Consider the following 18062-nt stretch of genomic DNA (forward strand, 5'->3'; position numbering starts at 1 on the left):
ACCACCAGTCAGAACACAGCACAATAAAAGAACTGCATAATCCCCCAAAAACTGGTGCTATACCCCAGATCTGTGTAGAGGCACAGTTAAACCCTCCAGAGAACCCCACAAAATATGTGCCAGATCCCCAGTCATAGAAAAAGCATAAGGCTTTTCAACGTTTTCGAGCTCTGTTTTCCTTGCCACGGCTGGGAAGTTGACAGCTGCAGCGTTGTTGTGGGGGTTAAGAAGATGATTCATACATTCCATCAATGTGGAGAGGGACAGATAATAGCCTTTCTGCAAAGCAGACTGCCCTGTCTTTCTCTGCAGTGTTATTTCAGACATGGTGTCTTTGCTGATGCCATTCCAGCACTGTGGGTCCTGTTTTTCCACCAGCTCCACCTCTTATTACCGGAGAGATCCAGGGGCCTCCCTGGTCAAGTGTAGTCAAGTTCAACCATTTTAAATTTTTTTTTTTTTTTTTTTTTGTGGAAATGTTCTGGCATTGCTGGGTAGCATGATGTAGAAAGCCACACCTGGCACCCTTCTTTTGGATAAGGAATTGGCTGAATGGTTGCATCCAGAGAGTAGTGGTCAACAGCTCAATGTCTGTGACTCTTTTCTCCCCTGCTCCACTGCAAAGCCTGGACTTGGGTGGCTTCTACCCAACTGTTAAATTTCTGTGGCCAGCCCTGTTTGTTTCTTCCTTTCCCTGTTGGAGCAATGATGTCCCTTTTGTAGAGTCTGCCCTTGTCAGGGTTCACTTTCTGAAGTTCTTCAGGATAAAACAGCCCCTCAGTTGCTTCATGATCATTAAGCAGTACACAGATACCCGTCCTCTTCTCACAATTTCAGCTACTATGAACATTTTGTTTGTGAACATTTGTTGATAACCTTTCTCAAATCTCTCTTTCATTCTGGACAACCTGACACAGTCTCCCTTTTTGAGCAGAAGTGCACAGTCTTTAAAAGCATCATCATATACACTTTTCTAAACCTTTGATAAGTTTGAAGCATTCACATCTGCAGGCCTGGCTCCGGTAGTGCTGTGGAAACTCAGGTTATTGCTCTTTATGAACTCTGACAGAAAATAACGTAGCAAAAAGTGTTGTGTTCTGTACAATACCTCCACATCTCTGTTCAGATCATGCCATTAAAATGCTCAATGGCAGATGCTTTTCTGTCATTATAAAGTCTCTGTGAAAATCAAATGTATGGCTCGAAAGTGTAACTGTAATCCACTCAGTTTATATTGCAACCCAGGGAAAAGATGCTTGTTTTTTTTTGAAAGCAAGCATGCCTCTCAAGCCCTTGCCTCCCCCAAACACCCCTGGCCCCCAGGGACCCCCACCTCACCCCGGGACTGGGACTGGGCCTCCCCCAGACACCCCCAGCCCGGCAGCAGGCTGCGGGCAGAGGGGACGGCCATGCTCAGGCAACTGTGGCCGGCTGAGGGACAGTGATGGGAAAACACGGGAGGATCGTGGTAGACAAAGAATTTGAACAAACTCTCAGAAGTGTTTTCTACCAGCTTAATAACTCTTCCACAGAGCATCGCGCTGAGGCTGTGTTGCCCTGGAAGGGGGATCCTGGACCTCATTTACGTGTGGTGGAAGAGCAGGAGGTGCCCGGGGAGAATCCCCAGCAGATCTGGTTTCCTGTTCCCCAGTGACTGGGAGAGAAAAAGTAAGATCCGACATTAGTTCTACAGCAGACCTACCCCAGGAAGTCCATGGACAACTCTCTACTGTGACAGGACACTGTAAAGATCTGGAGAGATTTAAGCCCGTCAGAGGAAACAATGGATGAAAGTGACACAGGCAAAGGAAGAAGCAAGATTTTCCATGTTTGACTGTCAGGCAACTAGCTTTCTGAAAGACTTCTGCTATTTCAGTATCACAGGCAAAACCCAACCATAAGCCCTAACCCACCTGACTGTTGGAGAATCTAGCCTGCCGCTGCTTACCTGAGCCCGATGGGTTTCCGCTCTGTCCCCTGGTCTGGCTCAGACTCTTTGCCTTGCGACTGAAGAGTGTGCGCCACTGCTGCTGAGGGCTCTTAGCACTGGCTTCTGCTAGCTCCTCATTAGCCCTGTGACAAATGCAGGAGCATGCAAGAACGACCGTTGTGCATACTGGCACAAAGTTGTTTCCCAAGCGTGACAGTACCCCGTTGCACTTAGGAACATAGACTTCTGAGGCATCCAGATGGATTGCTTCTCAGGCTTCCAAGCAATCTGTGTAGGAGCTTTCCTAGAAGGCAGTGGGGACTCTGGGCTCTTCCCCTCCTCCCAGTGTAAACTCAAACTGAAGAGGCACCGTCGTAATGGCAGCTGAATAGATTATTTTTGCCTCACGGGCTCCTGTTCTGTCCCCTCTGCCCTTTCAAGTGTGTCTAGGCCAAGTTAGGAGGATAACAGCAGCAGAAATTAAGCTCCTCTTTTCCACCATACACGCAGGGAGAGGAGATGGCTACAGGAAACCGTTAAAAGAAAACTAACTACAGCATCTTCCAGACAGGCCTGATTAGTTTCGTTCCTTCAAGGTCAGTAAGGAGGAACAAAAACAGGCCTGCATGATAGGAGAGCCCAAGGTGTAGTCTTTTGAGAAGGATGCTGTCTTGAAGGTGCCCACCTCATGCTGACCAGATGCCAGAAAGGGATGTGGGATGGAAAAGCCACGATGAAAAGGGTCATATTGTATTACGTGGGGGAAAAAAGAAAATGTTTGGACTCTGGCTAGGTGTGCCTTTCAGGGGGAACGGCATCTCTCGATGTTATTTTCTGTGTCGCAGACCCCTGGATGTGTCTTTTGGCTCATCCCCACAGTGTGCATGTCAGCATTGCATGAACTTCACTTTCTGTGTTTTAGTGCATCCTCAGAGCCCTCGCTGTGCTTTTGGCTACCCCAGACCCCTGGGTGTGCCTTTCGGGGCACCCCAAACAGCTTGATGTGTACTTCAGGGTGTCCCATTCTCACAGGGTATGTGTTTCAGGGCGTCTCCAGACCCCTGGATGTGCCTTTCTGGTGAGTCTGGACCCACCCTTGCACCTTTCTGGATAGATATGACAAGCTTGGCCCTCAGGCATGGCTTTCTGGAAGGAGAAGGGCAGGCCCAGCCACACGTACCAAGGAAAACCTGCCCAAGGCCATGGCTTTGACCTGCCTGCAAAGGAGTTAGAGGGAGCACTGAAAATGTGCCAGACGTACACGGAGAAAAACATCAGCCAGGATCCCCATCTTATCCACATCTAGGAGCAGCTCCTCAAAGAACCTCAAGACCACTCTCCTTCCTTGGCACACCAGGATGGTGATGTTCTTGACTAAAAATTCAAAGTCCTTGCCTTCGGTCAAGAGCCACGTGACTTTCATGGTCGCCTTGATGCGTGTCTGTGGAATGATTGCTGGCGGTGACTTACTGATATGTCCCCCCACTTAAGGGAAGGTAAACCTCCAGGGTGGAATGCAGTGGATATGCAAGAAATCTGTTCCATAATAATGCCCTAAGCAACATAACCTGCAACCTTAGGTGTTAGCAGCACCAGGGGAGCTTGGTATGCTGACTCTAAGAGAAACAACATGGAGGGTGGAGCGGAGTGGAGACACCGCGGCCAGGCTCTGTGATATCACTGCAGGGATCGGGAACTGGAACTACTGGAACAAGAATGGAAGGTCCCTGCATTGAATCCACTGAAGCAAGGAGGTGAAACAGTGGGGGTTCTGTCAACACTATGGCCTTACTTCTGGTTTATATCATAAGTGCCCAGTTCTGGAGTAGTGACACACTAAATCATGTTCTCTGGATGAACTTTGCTCATTATAATCTCATTACAATACCAAAACACACCTCCATCCCAAAACCTACCTGCCTCTGAGGTGTAGCCACCCCTCACTGAGCATGCGCTCTGGATTTCTCTAGCATATACCTTTAAAAGTAAAGTGAGAGAACTTTATACAAATCAAAGTAAAGGTATGTCTAACTAGAGTCACTCAAGCTCCACCTAAAAAGTAAGAAAATATAAAAGGGCTTAAGAGAGGAGGAATGTTAGGGAAGACACCATCATAGACAAGTCAGGAGGACATCGCTGACTTCTGGGATCAGTCGACAGGCTGAACCTCTCTTCCCACCCATAGGATCACCTGTTGGGTAAGATTCAAGCCCTCGGTTATACCGAGTGCTTCCCTGTATAGAGTTTTCCCATAATTTAGCGTGCTTGTAGTCGACTGTATTGTTATTTGCACGTGCTTTGCAGACAGTGTATTTATCACCGGCAATCCAAAAGAACCTGTACTGTTGCTTTAATAAACTGTGCTGCTCATTAATCTAGTCATGATAGTTCATTGACGCAACTAAACTCTCTAAGTCCGGTAATTCTTGTGTGGCTAAGCTGAGAGTTCAGTACGCTATTAAGTGCATCCGTCATCGTGATAGTTCAGCATATTGAATGCAACCGGACTTATAGCGTTGAATTGGACGCCACTCAGAAGTTAAACCTAGCCTCCCCCAGCCCCTCTGACATCTTGAGGATAAGCTGGAATGCAAGGTGGTTTATTTTCTGCCAAACTTCTTTAACCTTTAACACAACGGCGTCAACACCTTCTCCTCGGGTGCCACTTGCCAGAGCCCATGAAAATCTCAAATCGGACGTCGGAGATTTCGTATCTACCCTCTGCACTGCGACACGTCTGCACAAATGAAGGAGGGGGAGTGCTTGAAAACCGGCCCCCGCGCCCTGCTGAAGCACAGCCCTGCCGGGCTTCCCAGGAAAGGGGAACCATCTTGGACGGGAGGGCCCTGGAAATAAGGAATTTGCTTGCGGGAAGCTCAGACCTGTCCGTGAGGGATAAAGGACAGCCACGAGAACGCCGATGTCCTAAACCCCTCTGGCGCGTCTCTGACGCCCTCCCGGCGCGGTGTGGCGTCACAGGTCAGTAACCGTGGCGGGGCTGACTCCGGGGACGGCTGGGCCCGCTCACGAAACGCTCTCGGGCCATCGGCTCCCCGCAGCGCCGGCCCTGCGCCTGCGCCGCCCGCCTCGGCCGGCTCCCAGGGGTCCTCGGCCCCGCCCCTCGCTGCCGCTTCCGCTGCCACTTCCGCTTCCGGGAGAGGCGACCGCAATGGCGGTGCTGGCATCCAACCCCAACAACCCGGTGGTCTTTTTCGATGTTACTATCGGCGGGCAGGTGGGTGACGGCGCGGCCCCGGCCCCGGCCCCGGCCCCGGCCCTGGCCGCGGCCGCTGCACCGGGGGGGGGCTTGCAGGGGAGCACTGAGTGGGGGGGAGGATAGGGGATGACCCAGGGGTGCACGGAGCGGGGTGGGGGGGGGGAAGGGGGCTTGCAGGGGTTAATTGGGGTGTAGGAGCGCAGTGGGGGATGGCGGGGGTACCTTGGGGAGGGGGGGGTTCAGGGGTGCGTTGTGGGGTTTGCAGGGGTGCAACTGAAAGCGCCTGGAGGGGTGCAGCGGGAGGGAGTTGCAGGGGAGCTGTAGGGTTATGGGGGGGCACCGGGAAGGGCTTGTGGCAGCTTTGCGGGGAGGGGTGTAGAGGTGCATCAGGAGAGGGCTTGCACTGATGGGGGGGGGGCAGCAGGAGGTTGAATTTGTGGGAGTTCCGTGGGCGCGGAGGTGGGGAGGCTGGTGTGTGTGGGGAAGCTCATCTGGCCACCGTCTCCCCAGGAGGTCGGCCGCATGAAGATTGAGCTGTTTGCCGACGTTGTACCCAAAACGGCAGAGAACTTCAGGTAAGGAGCAGCCGGTGTTCCTGCAGCTCAGCCTGGACCTGGGCTGCGAAGGTTATTTGCTGCAGGAGCGTCTCTGGCGGCAGGGTGGCTACCACCTGCCCCCCAGCAAGGCTCTGCACCTGCTTTGTTCCTCTCGCTGTTCCCAGAGATATGTGACCGTGCAGCATCCTGATCCCCTGGGGCAGCCCATCTGGCTGGAAGGTGAAGGACTCCGGTCCCTCCCTGCTCCCTCTGTGGAGCTTCTGATACACTCAGTGCACTTACAAAAGGCAGTACCTTAACATCATGGTAGAGTTCTCCTCGCCACCCAGTTCTCTTGCCGCTGACTGAAGGATGTACCGCTTGGACATCCTGCTTCCACGGGAGAGATGGATATACCCTGTTCTCTGAAATACATTGCCTGGCCCACATTCACCATCTCTTACAACCTCGATGTTAGATATCTGACCTCCTCAACTGCAGAAAGCGCAGAAGTCTGTTTTGAAATGGAAGTGGGGAGGAGTTACTGCCTGTTCCCATTTCACTGGGGATACCCCTGATGCAATAAGGAGGGTCCTGCACAACAGTCAGTGCCTGTTTGCTGAACGCAGCCCTCTGTGTCCTCAGAGTTCAGATCTGCTTCACACTCTGCTTTCTTTTTTGTTTTCCAGGCAGTTTTGTACAGGTGAATTCAGGTAAGTGGGTTATAGCGTCCTTTTAAGCAGCCTACTCAGACAAACAGGGCTGGGTGAGTAGGAGGAAGGCTCACTTGGAAGTTTTTCTTACTATACCAGTACAAAATGAAAGAGTTACAGAAATCTGCTGTGATAAAATTGTGACGGGCTCAGCCAGTCACAGAGATGGCAGACTTTCTCTTTTGGGCATGACTTTGTTCACACTCAGGTTGTTCTAAAAAGTCCACCTGCTCATGATACAAATTGCAGTGGGATCCTGTAAAGCTGATGGTATGGATGTTGTAGGGCACCATGTCATTTAATGTGCAGAGCCCACTTGTGGTTTCCCTTTGCCTCTTGATAGCGCCAGCTGAGAGCCAGGCTGCAGCACTCGATTGTATATCAAGGCAGTTACTAACGTATAGGGCAATGCTTTGAGACTCTGAATTCCTGGGAGGGTTTTGTGTTGGGATATCCAGTAAGTTGCAATGATTTTCCTTTTTATTTCCTTGCAGGAAAGATGGTGTCCCTATAGGTTATAAAGGAAGCACTTTCCACAGGTAATTCATCTGCTTTTGTTTAGGCGCTTAAGTAGCAGGCTGAGCTAGATGTGGTTTTGAGACCTGCCTCTAGGCATTTTAGGTCTGGGAGGCATTTGTAGGTCGCGGCTAATGTCATCCTTCTTTAGCTTTGGGGGATTTGGGGGTGCTGTCAGATGTGTATGTTGGGGTTGCTGGGAGGGATCCCCCGTTCCTGTTGTGCCAGGTCAGAGATCACACAGATTAAGCTTCTTGAGGCATTTGTCTATGGAGAACTAAGAGTTGTTTTACTTCTTTAGGGTAATAAAGGATTTCATGATCCAAGGAGGTGACTTTGTAAACGTATGTACTTCTCTATTCTTTTTGTATTTTTCCTACGTGGTATATTATGCAACTGTTTCCAAGGGCCTGTGCTGATTTGTGGGATCTGTTCTGAGGTACCCAGTAGTAACTGGAGGTTTCCTCATAGCATTGCTGCCATCTTACTGCAACAGACTGTAATGTACTTGAAAATAAATCTGGAGTCTTGGGTGAATGTACCTGCTCCTTCCCAAAATATTTCCTGTCTAAAAAAACCATGGCAGTACAGCTAGAGGCTTTTCAAACTTGCAAAGATTTGTTTGGTTTTTTTTGTTTTTTTTTTACACTTTTGTCCTTCCCCCTTCTCCTGTTCCCCCAAACAGGAAACCCTGCGAATTTCTATTAGCTTTGTGGAGAGAAACCCTAAGTACAGAACCAAGTATCTAGTGTAAGAGAGAGTTTAAATCAAAACTAACTTTTTGTTATTGAGTTGTCTCAAAGTAGAAAAGACTTTGTGCCTGCAGTGGTGGTCATGCTCTGACTTGGGGATAAGCCAAGTGTATGGGGAAGGCTGGAGGACCACAGGGTCTCTTCACTGTCCTAGGACCCAGTAGAATTATTTCATTTCTGGAAGTGTTTGAAAATATGACGCGGGTGATAAAGCTTTTTTAATACCAAACTTATAAAACTTGGTTGTATGAAAGTCACTGAGAGAACTGACCACACAGCAGGGTGGCTCAGCCACGCCAGACTTTTAGGTAGTCGCTAATTGTGATGCTGCTCAAATGTCCCAGTGGGCTTTATTACTTCCACTGAAGCTCAACAAACATTACAGATTACACCAGTATTTGTAATTTATAAATGACACTTATTACAAAGCCACTTGGGGAGCAAGAATGGTCACACCAGCCACTAAGCGTATATGTTCCTGTCTCAGAGTCGACAGTTTAAGTGAACCACAGAGAATAGGAGGAAAAGAAGCAAGGGCTAGGCAAGCAGAGCAACAGATGTGGACCTGCACATGGTATATTACTGAAATCTTATTTTCCTGTTAAGTTTGGCCTAATAAAGAATGTATGTGTTAAGTAGAAAGGCAATGAAGGGAGACAGGTTGCAGCAAGGCAGAAGAAATGGGGCTGAAGCGACAAAGAAAGGGAAAATCAACACAGAAAGGGAAAAAATTAGTGTCAGAATAGTGAATTTAACTGACCGTGCCAGAGATACCTGTTTGCATTGCTTCTACAGCTTTCCCTGAAGGGTTCCCCAGTGCAGCATCTTTAAGGCCATTCTATTGAAAGGTCCCTGCTTGGTCCTTTTGGCATTACACAGGAGTGTCTCTGCAATGCTGGACCAAAGGGCAGGGTGACCTTCCAGCAGTCTCACAAGTTAACGTGTCTTATGTGAACTACACGTCAGGCTTCTGCAAAGTTATAAACTTGTGAGCAGTCAAAACTTGCAATCTGCAGCTGTTATGGGCCATGCTGCTTGAATTTATAAGTGTCTTGAGATCTGAGTGCTCAGGCTTGTAGTTAAGTACGAGATGTCTTGACTTGGTAGAAAGTACAGCAAAAGTTAGAAACTCCGTATTTTAGAAACTGTCCTAGCTGAACAGAGAGATTACTTCCCTGTTTCCAGTAAAGTCACAGAAAATAAGGTGAAATAAGTAAGCATACCATCAGCCGACTTTTTTCCACACAACCACTTCTTTCCTTGTCACACCAGCTCATACTTCTACATCCCCTCCCTTTTCCCTGCCAAGTCCAGGTGGGTCCGTACCAAGCAATCTATAGCCTCCACCTCACTCTGGGAGGCTTGGACTTAAGCCTTACCATCTCCGTGGGTTCCTGCCAACATATGGATAGCAAACAGTTTACTGTGTAGTTAGAAACCAGTGACTGTTTCTCTTCAGAAATGAAACATGGAATGTGTTCACTGCTGGTGTATATAAATGGCAGTACAGCATCCATTTTGGGCTGAGTTTAATCCTGTCCTTTTGCTTGGGGATTTTAAAATTAATTTTTAAATTGAATTGCTACAGAACAAATGCTGTGGCTGACTGGGCACCTCTATCGCACAGGGAGACGGCACTGGAGTAGCCAGTATATATAGGGGTCCTTTTGCAGATGAAAACTTCAAGCTGAAACACTCTGCTCCTGGGCTGCTCTCTATGGTGAGTATAAAATAATGACATTATAAGACTAAAAAGCTTCTGGTACTTTCTCTGTGCCCTTTTCCAAAGTGTATAAATTACTTGCCGGACAACATAAATCTCCACCATTGGATACAAGGTCTGAAAGACCTGCCTTGTAATTACTAGTCAGAAGACTTTTCATGGATTAATGTGTTGAGTAACATAAAAGTCCTGATCCTGCAGCATCCTTTCTTTTTTACCTGTTGGAGTCCTGGGGCAGGCTTTGTTTGGTCAGCTTTCAGAATAGCTTGATTCTTACAGTTTTCATACGCTGGCAAGTGGTGGTGTTTTCTTCTTCCCTGATACTGTTATCAAACACTGACCTCAGCAAGGATGAAACAAAGAGATTTGGGAGTTTCAAAGCCATAGCGGTGTTACCATGGTATCTTTTATAACATATGCTTCCTGTTCAACATTGTAGGAAAAACTGCAACCATTGCATGTTGTCTGGTAGGAACAATACACTGACTTTTGCAATAGAAATCAAGTGGAGCCAGTGCTTCAGTGTTCTATCCACAGCTGCTTCTTCCCCAGCTCTTTCAGCTGCCCTGCTCTTAAAACCACTTGCTTAGGGCATTCACCATTTGGATTAGTTATTCATCCAGTTCAAAACATGGCCCAAAAAGAGGTGTCATGACACAGCTAAGCAGCTAGTGTACCCTGGTGTGGGAGAAGGGATCCACACTGGTATTGCTAGCCTTGTGTTAAAGTGGCATGGCTCTGGAGTTGCTCTGCTGGGCCGAACCACGATCCATCCCAGCTGGATCCTTCCAAAGCTGGCTAGCAATAAGTAAAAATCCAATGTGACCGTGTCCTGTGCAGTCCTACAGCTGCGAAACTTGCCCAGTTCACCTGTTAGCAGAGACACATGCTTTAGTATCTCCCAATTGTCAGTAGAGCTTTGAAAAATTGAAATGGACTTAAGTGTTGCAGAGCTGTTTTCTTAGCAGAGCGCAAATGCCCTGGGTGTTGTGCTGAGGTGTGAATTAGATTTCACATCAGCATCACACTGCTCCTGTGAGCCCTGTGCCAGTATGATCGTCACCTCTCTCATCCTGATCATCGGAACAGACATTCTCCCCTAACTTACTCTGAGGAAACCTTCCAAATAGCAGAAATCAGCTGCGCTTTTTTCTGCCCCAGTTCCTGGCTTTCAGTTTTCCCCAGGACAATACTGCAGCCAGTAAGTACTCATCACCAAAAAGTTCAGCCTTTTTTCAGGAGCATGCACTAGAGCCCAGATTTCAGCACACTCTTGTGCTGAATGTGCATTCGTAGAAGCATAATAAAAAGTTGGTGACCTGGCTCTTGCGCACGCTGGCATGATCAGACTTGGTGGCATGCCACGTCCCAGCACAGGGTACTCTCCTGCAGATGTGTATCTTGCTTCCTTTGGTTTGTGTAGCAATAAGCTAAAAATAAGCTAAGCTAGGTCTAGAGCAACAACTCTTTCCTATGTGAGATGTGTGTGCCTTCAGTTTTGGGAAGTCTTAAATTGTACGCTTTTTGTACTTTGCCATTCTCAACCCCCAGGCAAACAGTGGTCCAAGTACCAACGGCTGTCAGTTTTTCATTACGTGCTCCAAATGTGACTGGTTGGATGGAAAACACGTTGTGTTTGGTGAGTACCTGCAGCAGAGGCCTGGCGTACCAGCTCACAGACACTCCCTGTGGTGCAGCTGCTAGAATAAACAGCCACGGACTGCTTGTTCTTGCCCCCCTCACTTGTGCCAGTGGAGGTATCTGTGCAGTCAGACACTGAGATGGATCACTGTTGAAATGAAACATATTTTTTTTTGCACGTTAGCTTTAGATCAGTTCCTTGCTTGGTGTATCGTGCTACTACATAAATCTTTGTGCCAGTGCAGAAGCGACAGATGAGTGAAGGGATACCTTTCTTCTCCACTGTCAAAGAGGACGGAGCTTTCAGCAGAGTTTCTGGATAGTAATTCTATGAAACCACATCTGCTAACTTTTCATGTACTGCCACTTAAGCTGTAGGATTTCAATGCCAGCCTTGAAGCTGATGTCCTACTTAGTAATTCCTCTGATTCTTAAGTAACACTGATATTGTTCATTGCCATTTTTGCATCATTACAAAGGTTGTGTTGATAGAGAAGTTGTTCATGCTGTGTTTTAGCACAGCTGGTGGTGGTAGGTCTTGACACCTAGATTTCTACACGTGCCACCCCTGCGATGGGAAAATGCGCTTAATGTGGAAAATGTTTTAAGAGGGATTGTTTCCTTTATCAGTTTAGAGATTGGTAACAAACCCTGAAGTGCCCAGTAGCTATGTACTGCACAAGACTTTCCAGGAGGAACAAAAATGCACATACCTGTGATGAGTGTGGGGGAGCAAAGGTAAAAAACGGCCATATTGACGTGGATAAATTTTCTCATTCTAGGTAAAATTGTTGATGGGCTGTTGGTCATGAGAAAAATTGAAGTAAGTTGAATTCGCCTGTTTCTCTCTGAATGTCCACTTTGGAAAGTCATGTAGAGGATTAACAAGGGTTGTTCTGTTCTCTCCCGCTGTCTGTTTACAGGATACCAGGCAATACCAGTGCTGATAACTGGTATTATAGGTTGTCATCGTTATAAAATAGCAGGAAATCTGTTGAGGCAAAGGCTGTCATATAGATTGACTTTAGAAATGCTATGCTCTCATGGTTGCTAGTTAGTCTTTGAGCGGGGATTGTGTTCTTGTGGCTTTATTTGCAATGCTTTGCATTTGTTCAGGAAGCTGAATTAAAAAGCTGTTCCATCAGCAACTCAGACGAGAGTGTAAAGCAGATCACTTCTGTGCCATTGCCTGGGATTATTCAGTGGATGCTAAATCATCAGTTCTGCTGATCCATGATCGGCATGTTTAATAAGAAAAATTAAACTAATCTTCTGATGGGCTTCCAGAAGCTGAAGATAAATATGCTTAAGGGTGGTGGTTGCTACCAACGTTGTGACTGGGTGTCATGGCAGGGTAATGAGTAGATTTAACAAATAGCAGTGAGTTCAAGACAGCTGACACTAACTTCATGGCACACGCATGGGATAATGTGCACAAGGGCCTCTGCCATCAGAGAATCCAAAAAGTGGGGTGCAGACAGAGCTGACAACTGTTAGGTATTGAGAGAAGGTCACGTGCAAGGAACTGTACAGCAAGATAGAATCCATGTGTTGCTAGCTGTCTTCACCAAAAGCTCTGATGGAAGGGTTGTGGTGTGCCTGCTTTGTGCATCACTGCAGTAAGGGGCAAGTTAAAGGAACTAAGTTAAGAGACTCATGAAAGATCAGGAAGTCCAGCAGAATGAGAGATTCAGAATGAGGGTTGCTTTGTGGCTATCTCATGTGTAGATTCCCTCTCTGTACAAATACAAGTTTGCTTTGCTTGTTGCAGCTGTAATTAGGAACTTTAAAAATTTAAGCCAGAGCAGCCTCAAGTGACATGATGCCTGCTGTATCTCATGAGGAGCTCTCTGGTTTTTCCTCTGTTCTTTCCCTCCCATTCAAAGGATCAGGGTGTGGTCTGTATCCCAAACCTCTGCACACAGAGGGAGTTGAACGCTGCCAAAATGTGCGATGGTGCTTCTATGCTGCTCAGAGCTGTGTCTAGATTTCCCTGTTCCTGATGTTGCACAGACACCTCTTAACCAGTCTTCAAGTACCTGTCACTCACTTGATTTGTTGTGCTTTTATAAGGTTTAACGTTATGTATTTGTTTGTCCCCAGAATGTGCCTACGGGTCCAAATAACAAACCCAAGCTGCCAGTTGTGATCTCTCAGTGTGGGGAAATGTAAAGCAATGAAACGGAAATGTGGTAAGTCTCAGTCTTCACAGGCACCCAGTGCAACTGAACTCTGGGCTGCTCTGTTCCTTGCTTTTTTCCTGACTTATTTTCACTTTCATTTGAGTCTGCAGAGAGCTGACTCAGCTCAGTGAAACACCAGAAAATGCTTCTCTAATAATGTTAGTTTTTTGCCAGCTCAACTCCCTGAACTGACTTCCGTCTGAGCTATACAAACACCAAAGGCAGTGCTAGAGGGATAAGATTTTGCAGCTGCAATCAGGGGGAAGATGGGGTTGTGGGAGCTCTGCCTTGGATGGGGTTAGGCTACCTTGAAGCCTCAGCTTTAGAAACCAGTGGATGAAAGGGAACTGCAGCAGGAATCCAGCTGGTATTACCCCGGCAGTCTGGGGGTGGGGGGCTTCACTTTGACCTGCAGGTTGGTGAACTCTCCTATTGCTACAGAAAGCAGAGTATCTGTGTGTGGGGCAGGCAGGGATCAAGAAAAGAGGAGGAAGAGAGGACTTGAGCCTCCTTGCACAGTACAGCTGCAGGACTGCCACCACTGAAGGGCCAAGGAATTAACATTACATAGTCTTAACTCGAAAAAATACCACTGTCCTCATCTGAAGGGAGATGTTTCCAGCATTTACTATTATTCAGGCTTCATTTTGGTTAAACCAAAGGCTTGAGACAGAGCTCAGGCTAACGTACAGTATTCTGTTTCCATTTGTCCGCCCACTTCACCATAAAAAACACAAGCATTTAAACAAATCTGTCTAGATTTCAATGTGTCAGGCTGCAGCTTGTCAAAAATCTGCTGTATTAGCCTTTTGGTTGCTGATTTTTCAAATTTCAGCAGGCAAGCACTGACAAAAGCAAATCCCCACAATTTTTGACCTTCCCCATTAAATGATTTCCAAAGACATCTGGCATTAGCCACGAAGACACGTCCCTGCTTCCATAATAGTGTTTCAGATCTGCAGCGCTTCAGACTCTTGGGAGCTCCTCCTATTTGATGAAGTGACAACAGGGAATGTAATCATTCTTCCATTTCCCTGGTACTCCTGGTGGCATTTATAGTCTTTTGAAGATGGGGACAACCTTGTTAATGGGCTTTCTTGCAGATGGGCAGACAGGTGCTGATGGGTTGGGTCCCCTTAGGGTTGTCCTCAAGCCCAGAGTTGATCATTTCAATTTGGAATACATGATCTCTGGCCAACATCCAACTTGGGACTGGAAACTTTTCATTTCTAGGTACGAGGCTGGTGCCATTTTGCTTACTTCCCAGCCAGGTCTTAGGAACTGCTTTTCTGCACCCTGCTGCCGCTTGGCTGCCTGTAGACAAGAGCGGCATTTGTCTTGCCCAGCTTCAGACAGCTAAATCATTTACTTGTCAAGATCCTTTAAAATCAGCCAGGAGAAACAGGCACTGTTGGTTTTAAGTTCAGAGTTAGATACAGATGCCTGGCATGGAGACCCAGGACGACTCCTGAGTTCTCTAGCTCAGGGTTGACATGAACTAGTGCATACAGCAAGTAGCACTCACTTGAAAATCACTGTAGCGGCCCCCGGTGTCACTGCACAGTCTTGCTGTTGTAGGATGAGTTGGGAATGGCTGTCCAGCATTTTGGACCTGTTTCTTCTTCGTTTCAGTGTTCCTTCACCAGTGTTTAGGCCTGTGCTGGCTCCATGCAGTTCCAACTCCAGCCAGTTCCCCCACTGCCCCAGTCCTCTCTGCAGGCCAGATCCACGCTCTTGACATTCTCCTGAAATTATTTAATAATTGGCATCTTTTTTTTTTTTTTTTTTTTTTTTTACATTTTGAAATGTAAATAAAGAATTTTGTTAAATATGTGTGCAGTGCACATCAGTTAACATGCTTGGGAACAGATTCTTCTTCAGGTGAGAAGGGCTATAGCATCTCCAGCAATGTGCATTATCCCTAGCTGGTTCAGTAGGGAACCTTTGCTGTGCATGGTATTGAGGGGCACTGCTGCTGGGCATTTGCAAAATGGGAAAGAAGGGGTGAAAGGAGCATGGCAGAGCATGGCAGTGCCGTGCTACACCAGCTCCTTTACTTGGCAGGTAAATAAGGCTGCCTGGCAGAGAGGTTCCTGTCATCTTGGGAATCTCCAGAACCTTTCTATGTGCAGCCTTACTGAAGCACAAGAAATTGGTATGGCACAGACTTCCATCGGCATGAGTTTGCTGGGCTCTGAGGTGAGTTGTGTTGTAAAGAAATGTTTGTAAAACCTCCCCTGGCACATAACAGCACTAGGTCATCAGGTTGTTACGTGCCATGGGTGTTACAGGAATTTACCAGAGTGCTACAAGGGTGTTGCAGCAGGGCTTTGGGCTAGGAAGCAGAGAATGATTATGCTGTAGGAGGAGAAATGGGGGCTCCTTATCCTGCGTGGTTACAAAGAGTGCAGCTGAGGCTGCAGGTTGGTGGAAAAACTGACTTTTTTCTCCCAGAAGCAGGTTGCAAGCTCACCTACCTGCTGGGGGACAAGAAAGCACCCCTCATGGGGGCTGGGCTACAGTGTGAGTTTTCTCATCCAGCAGATTAAATGTAAAGGAGTTGGGACAAAGTCTGTTCTGTCACGTGCAGGCATTTCATCCCATCCAGATACGTCCCATCACTCCTTGGGCAGCAGGAGTGTATTGGGTGGGGCTGTCTCTGGGAGGTGCAGTCCGTGCACTTGGCTTTTGTGTTAACCAGTGCTAGATACCAAGCACTGACGTATTGGAGGACAGATCCTGCAGGCGTGCTTTGGTGTGCTTTTTTATCTCGTGGCTGTTTAAAGTCCTTGAAGAAGGCTCTGGCTGTCATGATTTCCAGGTCTTCATTCCTGGGATTGCACAGCTGCTGAGGACACTCGTGCTCACTTCTCTCCAGCCCGAGGCATCTCACTTTCTTGTACCTGCAGAATGTCAGGTGATGAAAGAAACACAAAGGACACCGTCCCTTTCCTCTCCAGCCCCAAAAAAGACTTTGCAGAGGGCTTTCTCCTGTGAGATGAGGGTTGAAAATTCCCAATAGGGAGGAGAAAACCGGAGCTGGGTGACAGCTGTGAGATAAAGGCGACCAAAAAGAAACTCAGCTGCTGGTCCTGCTCAGGGAATGTGTCCAGATGGCCCTTCCCTACGGGGTTTAGGCAGGAACTTAGCTCCAGGCGGCTCAGGGGAGCTGTGGCTGCCAGCTGCAGTGCTGAGGTTTGCAGTTCTGGCTGTGGGTACCCAAATTCACCATAGTTTTTCACCAGGGAAACCAGCTTATTTCTGGGTCCAGGCTCAGCAGCACTTTCTTGGCCTGATCTATTTATGTCAGTGCAATCAGCTAGTCTGACTTCCCGCGTAGCAGGGGTCACAGAGCTTCCCCAAATTAATTAACAGCAGCAAATCCATTACAACCTCTTTGAAAGTTGTTCCAATGGCTAACTATAACCTGTTACGTTTCTCTTTGATGCTGACAGAGTTCCAGCTTATGTATCTTGCTGTTCCTTATCTGCAGGCTGAAAGTTTTCTCAAACACCACATTTTTGGGTTTAATTCCCACATGATGAAGTCCCCTTTCAGTTATGTTGTATGTAGCAAGTCCTGGAATCTCCTGCTGTAGAGCAGATGATGGATCTTCTCTCTCTCTGAGCTCCAGTGTCTTCCTCCAACTGTGGATGCTGCAACTGAAGACAGTGTTTCTGATTGCCTTTTGATTCATCTGAGGATCAGATTAGCCTCTGGAGACAGTGTTTCTGATTGCCTTTTGATTCATCTGAGGATCAGATTAGCCTCTGGGCCCTGCAGGGTTGCTCCCCCAAAAGACATTGTTAGCTGTTGGGTGGCCCATGTTTTCTTCTGTAGGTGCATGGCCCTGACATCCTCACAGGCTTCAGCACTGAGATTTGAAGTTTTCTCCCCAATTTTCTCCCGCTAAGGTCTCTTGCATGGTGGATTCCCTATTCACCATTACATTTTAAGACTTTATTTTTCAATGGACTTACTGAGCATCATCCCATTTTGATATCATTCTGGTTTCAAGGTCACAATCTGGATGCAGATCCCTTGCAGGCTTGTATTATTGTTTTAAAGCTCTCTCCTTTGTTAGCGGAGTTGGAGATCTCATGGAAAAGATACCAAGACAGCTTGACAAGAGCTAGGTCCGTAACCCCACATTGGTTGTTGTGGTGGATTGACCTTGGCCCCCTCTGAGCCCCTCACCTGGCCATGGTGTGATGTGGGAAACTGGGTCCCTGGCTTCTATTTTTTCACACTAGGATGGGGGAACTGACAGTATCTTGTGGGTGATGCTGTAAGGGCTGATCCCAAGGGGATACACGTTGGTCACAAAGGTGGAGTGATGGGTCAGCTCCCAGAGACTTTCTTGGTGGCTGCTGGTGACCTTTTCTGTGGGAGAAATCACATAGCCAAGGGCAGGGCTATGAATCTGTAGGCCAACAACCACATTTTTCAAGTGTCCAAGGAAAATAACTTGGTGGACTAGAACACTGGATTTCCCCTGGACCTTCCCTCTGGGGAATCCGGCAGAGATCCTGGATCTCTGTGAGCTGCTGTAAGGTGAAGATCATGGGGATGGAGGTGAAGAGGAGGTGAAGGGTGGTCATTAGAGAAGGGCTCCAACCCAGCAGCGATGCTTTCCTGACTGCCTGGGAAGGAGGGAGTGGGGAGGAGGGCTCGGGGTGAGGGGAGCTGCCCCACAACCTCTCCCCATCCCTCTGGCAGAGACGCTCCCCCGGGAAGGGAAGGGTAGGATGCTTAGGAAAAGGCTAATTAAGACTTTCAGGAGACCTCTGACCCGGGGCTGCGGCCTGGCTCTCCAATGGCTCAATTAGGAGGCGTTTATCTTAACTACCC

The 18062-nt window shown here is 47.7% G+C and overlaps 1 protein-coding gene and 1 long non-coding RNA gene across 3 annotated transcripts; one reads left to right on the forward strand and one right to left on the reverse strand.

The window, feature by feature from the left end:
- Positions 1–455: 455 nt before the first annotated feature.
- On the reverse strand, positions 456–4918 carry LOC115342428. The gene is made up of 3 exons (XR_003923752.1): positions 4908–4918; positions 1847–1849; positions 456–597 (listed from the first exon to the last, which is right to left on the reverse strand). It is a non-coding gene; the product is annotated as an uncharacterized LOC115342428 (long non-coding RNA).
- Positions 4919–5046: 128 nt separating this feature from the next.
- PPIH (peptidylprolyl isomerase H) lies at positions 5047–16919 on the forward strand. 2 transcript variants are annotated; one of them, XM_030018701.2, is made up of 10 exons: positions 5047–5165; positions 5658–5722; positions 6373–6396; positions 6891–6935; positions 7214–7256; positions 9292–9384; positions 10939–11026; positions 11811–11851; positions 13132–13220; positions 15276–16919. In XM_030018701.2, the coding sequence occupies exons 1-9, from the start codon at positions 5100–5102 to the stop codon at positions 13198–13200; spliced, it is 534 nt and encodes a 177-aa protein (XP_029874561.1). In that variant the 5' UTR covers positions 5047–5099; the 3' UTR covers positions 13201–13220; positions 15276–16919. The 2 variants fall into 2 exon arrangements, with proteins under 2 accessions (XP_029874561.1, XP_029874559.1); XM_030018699.2 differs by lacking the exon at positions 15276–16919 and adding an exon at positions 14844–15065 and having other exon boundaries at positions 5048–5165.
- Positions 16920–18062: the final 1143 nt, after the last annotated feature.

Source organism: Aquila chrysaetos, chromosome 6, assembly GCF_900496995.4.
Source record: "Aquila chrysaetos chrysaetos chromosome 6, bAquChr1.4, whole genome shotgun sequence".
In the NCBI taxonomy this organism is placed as follows: domain Eukaryota; kingdom Metazoa; phylum Chordata; class Aves; order Accipitriformes; family Accipitridae; genus Aquila; species Aquila chrysaetos.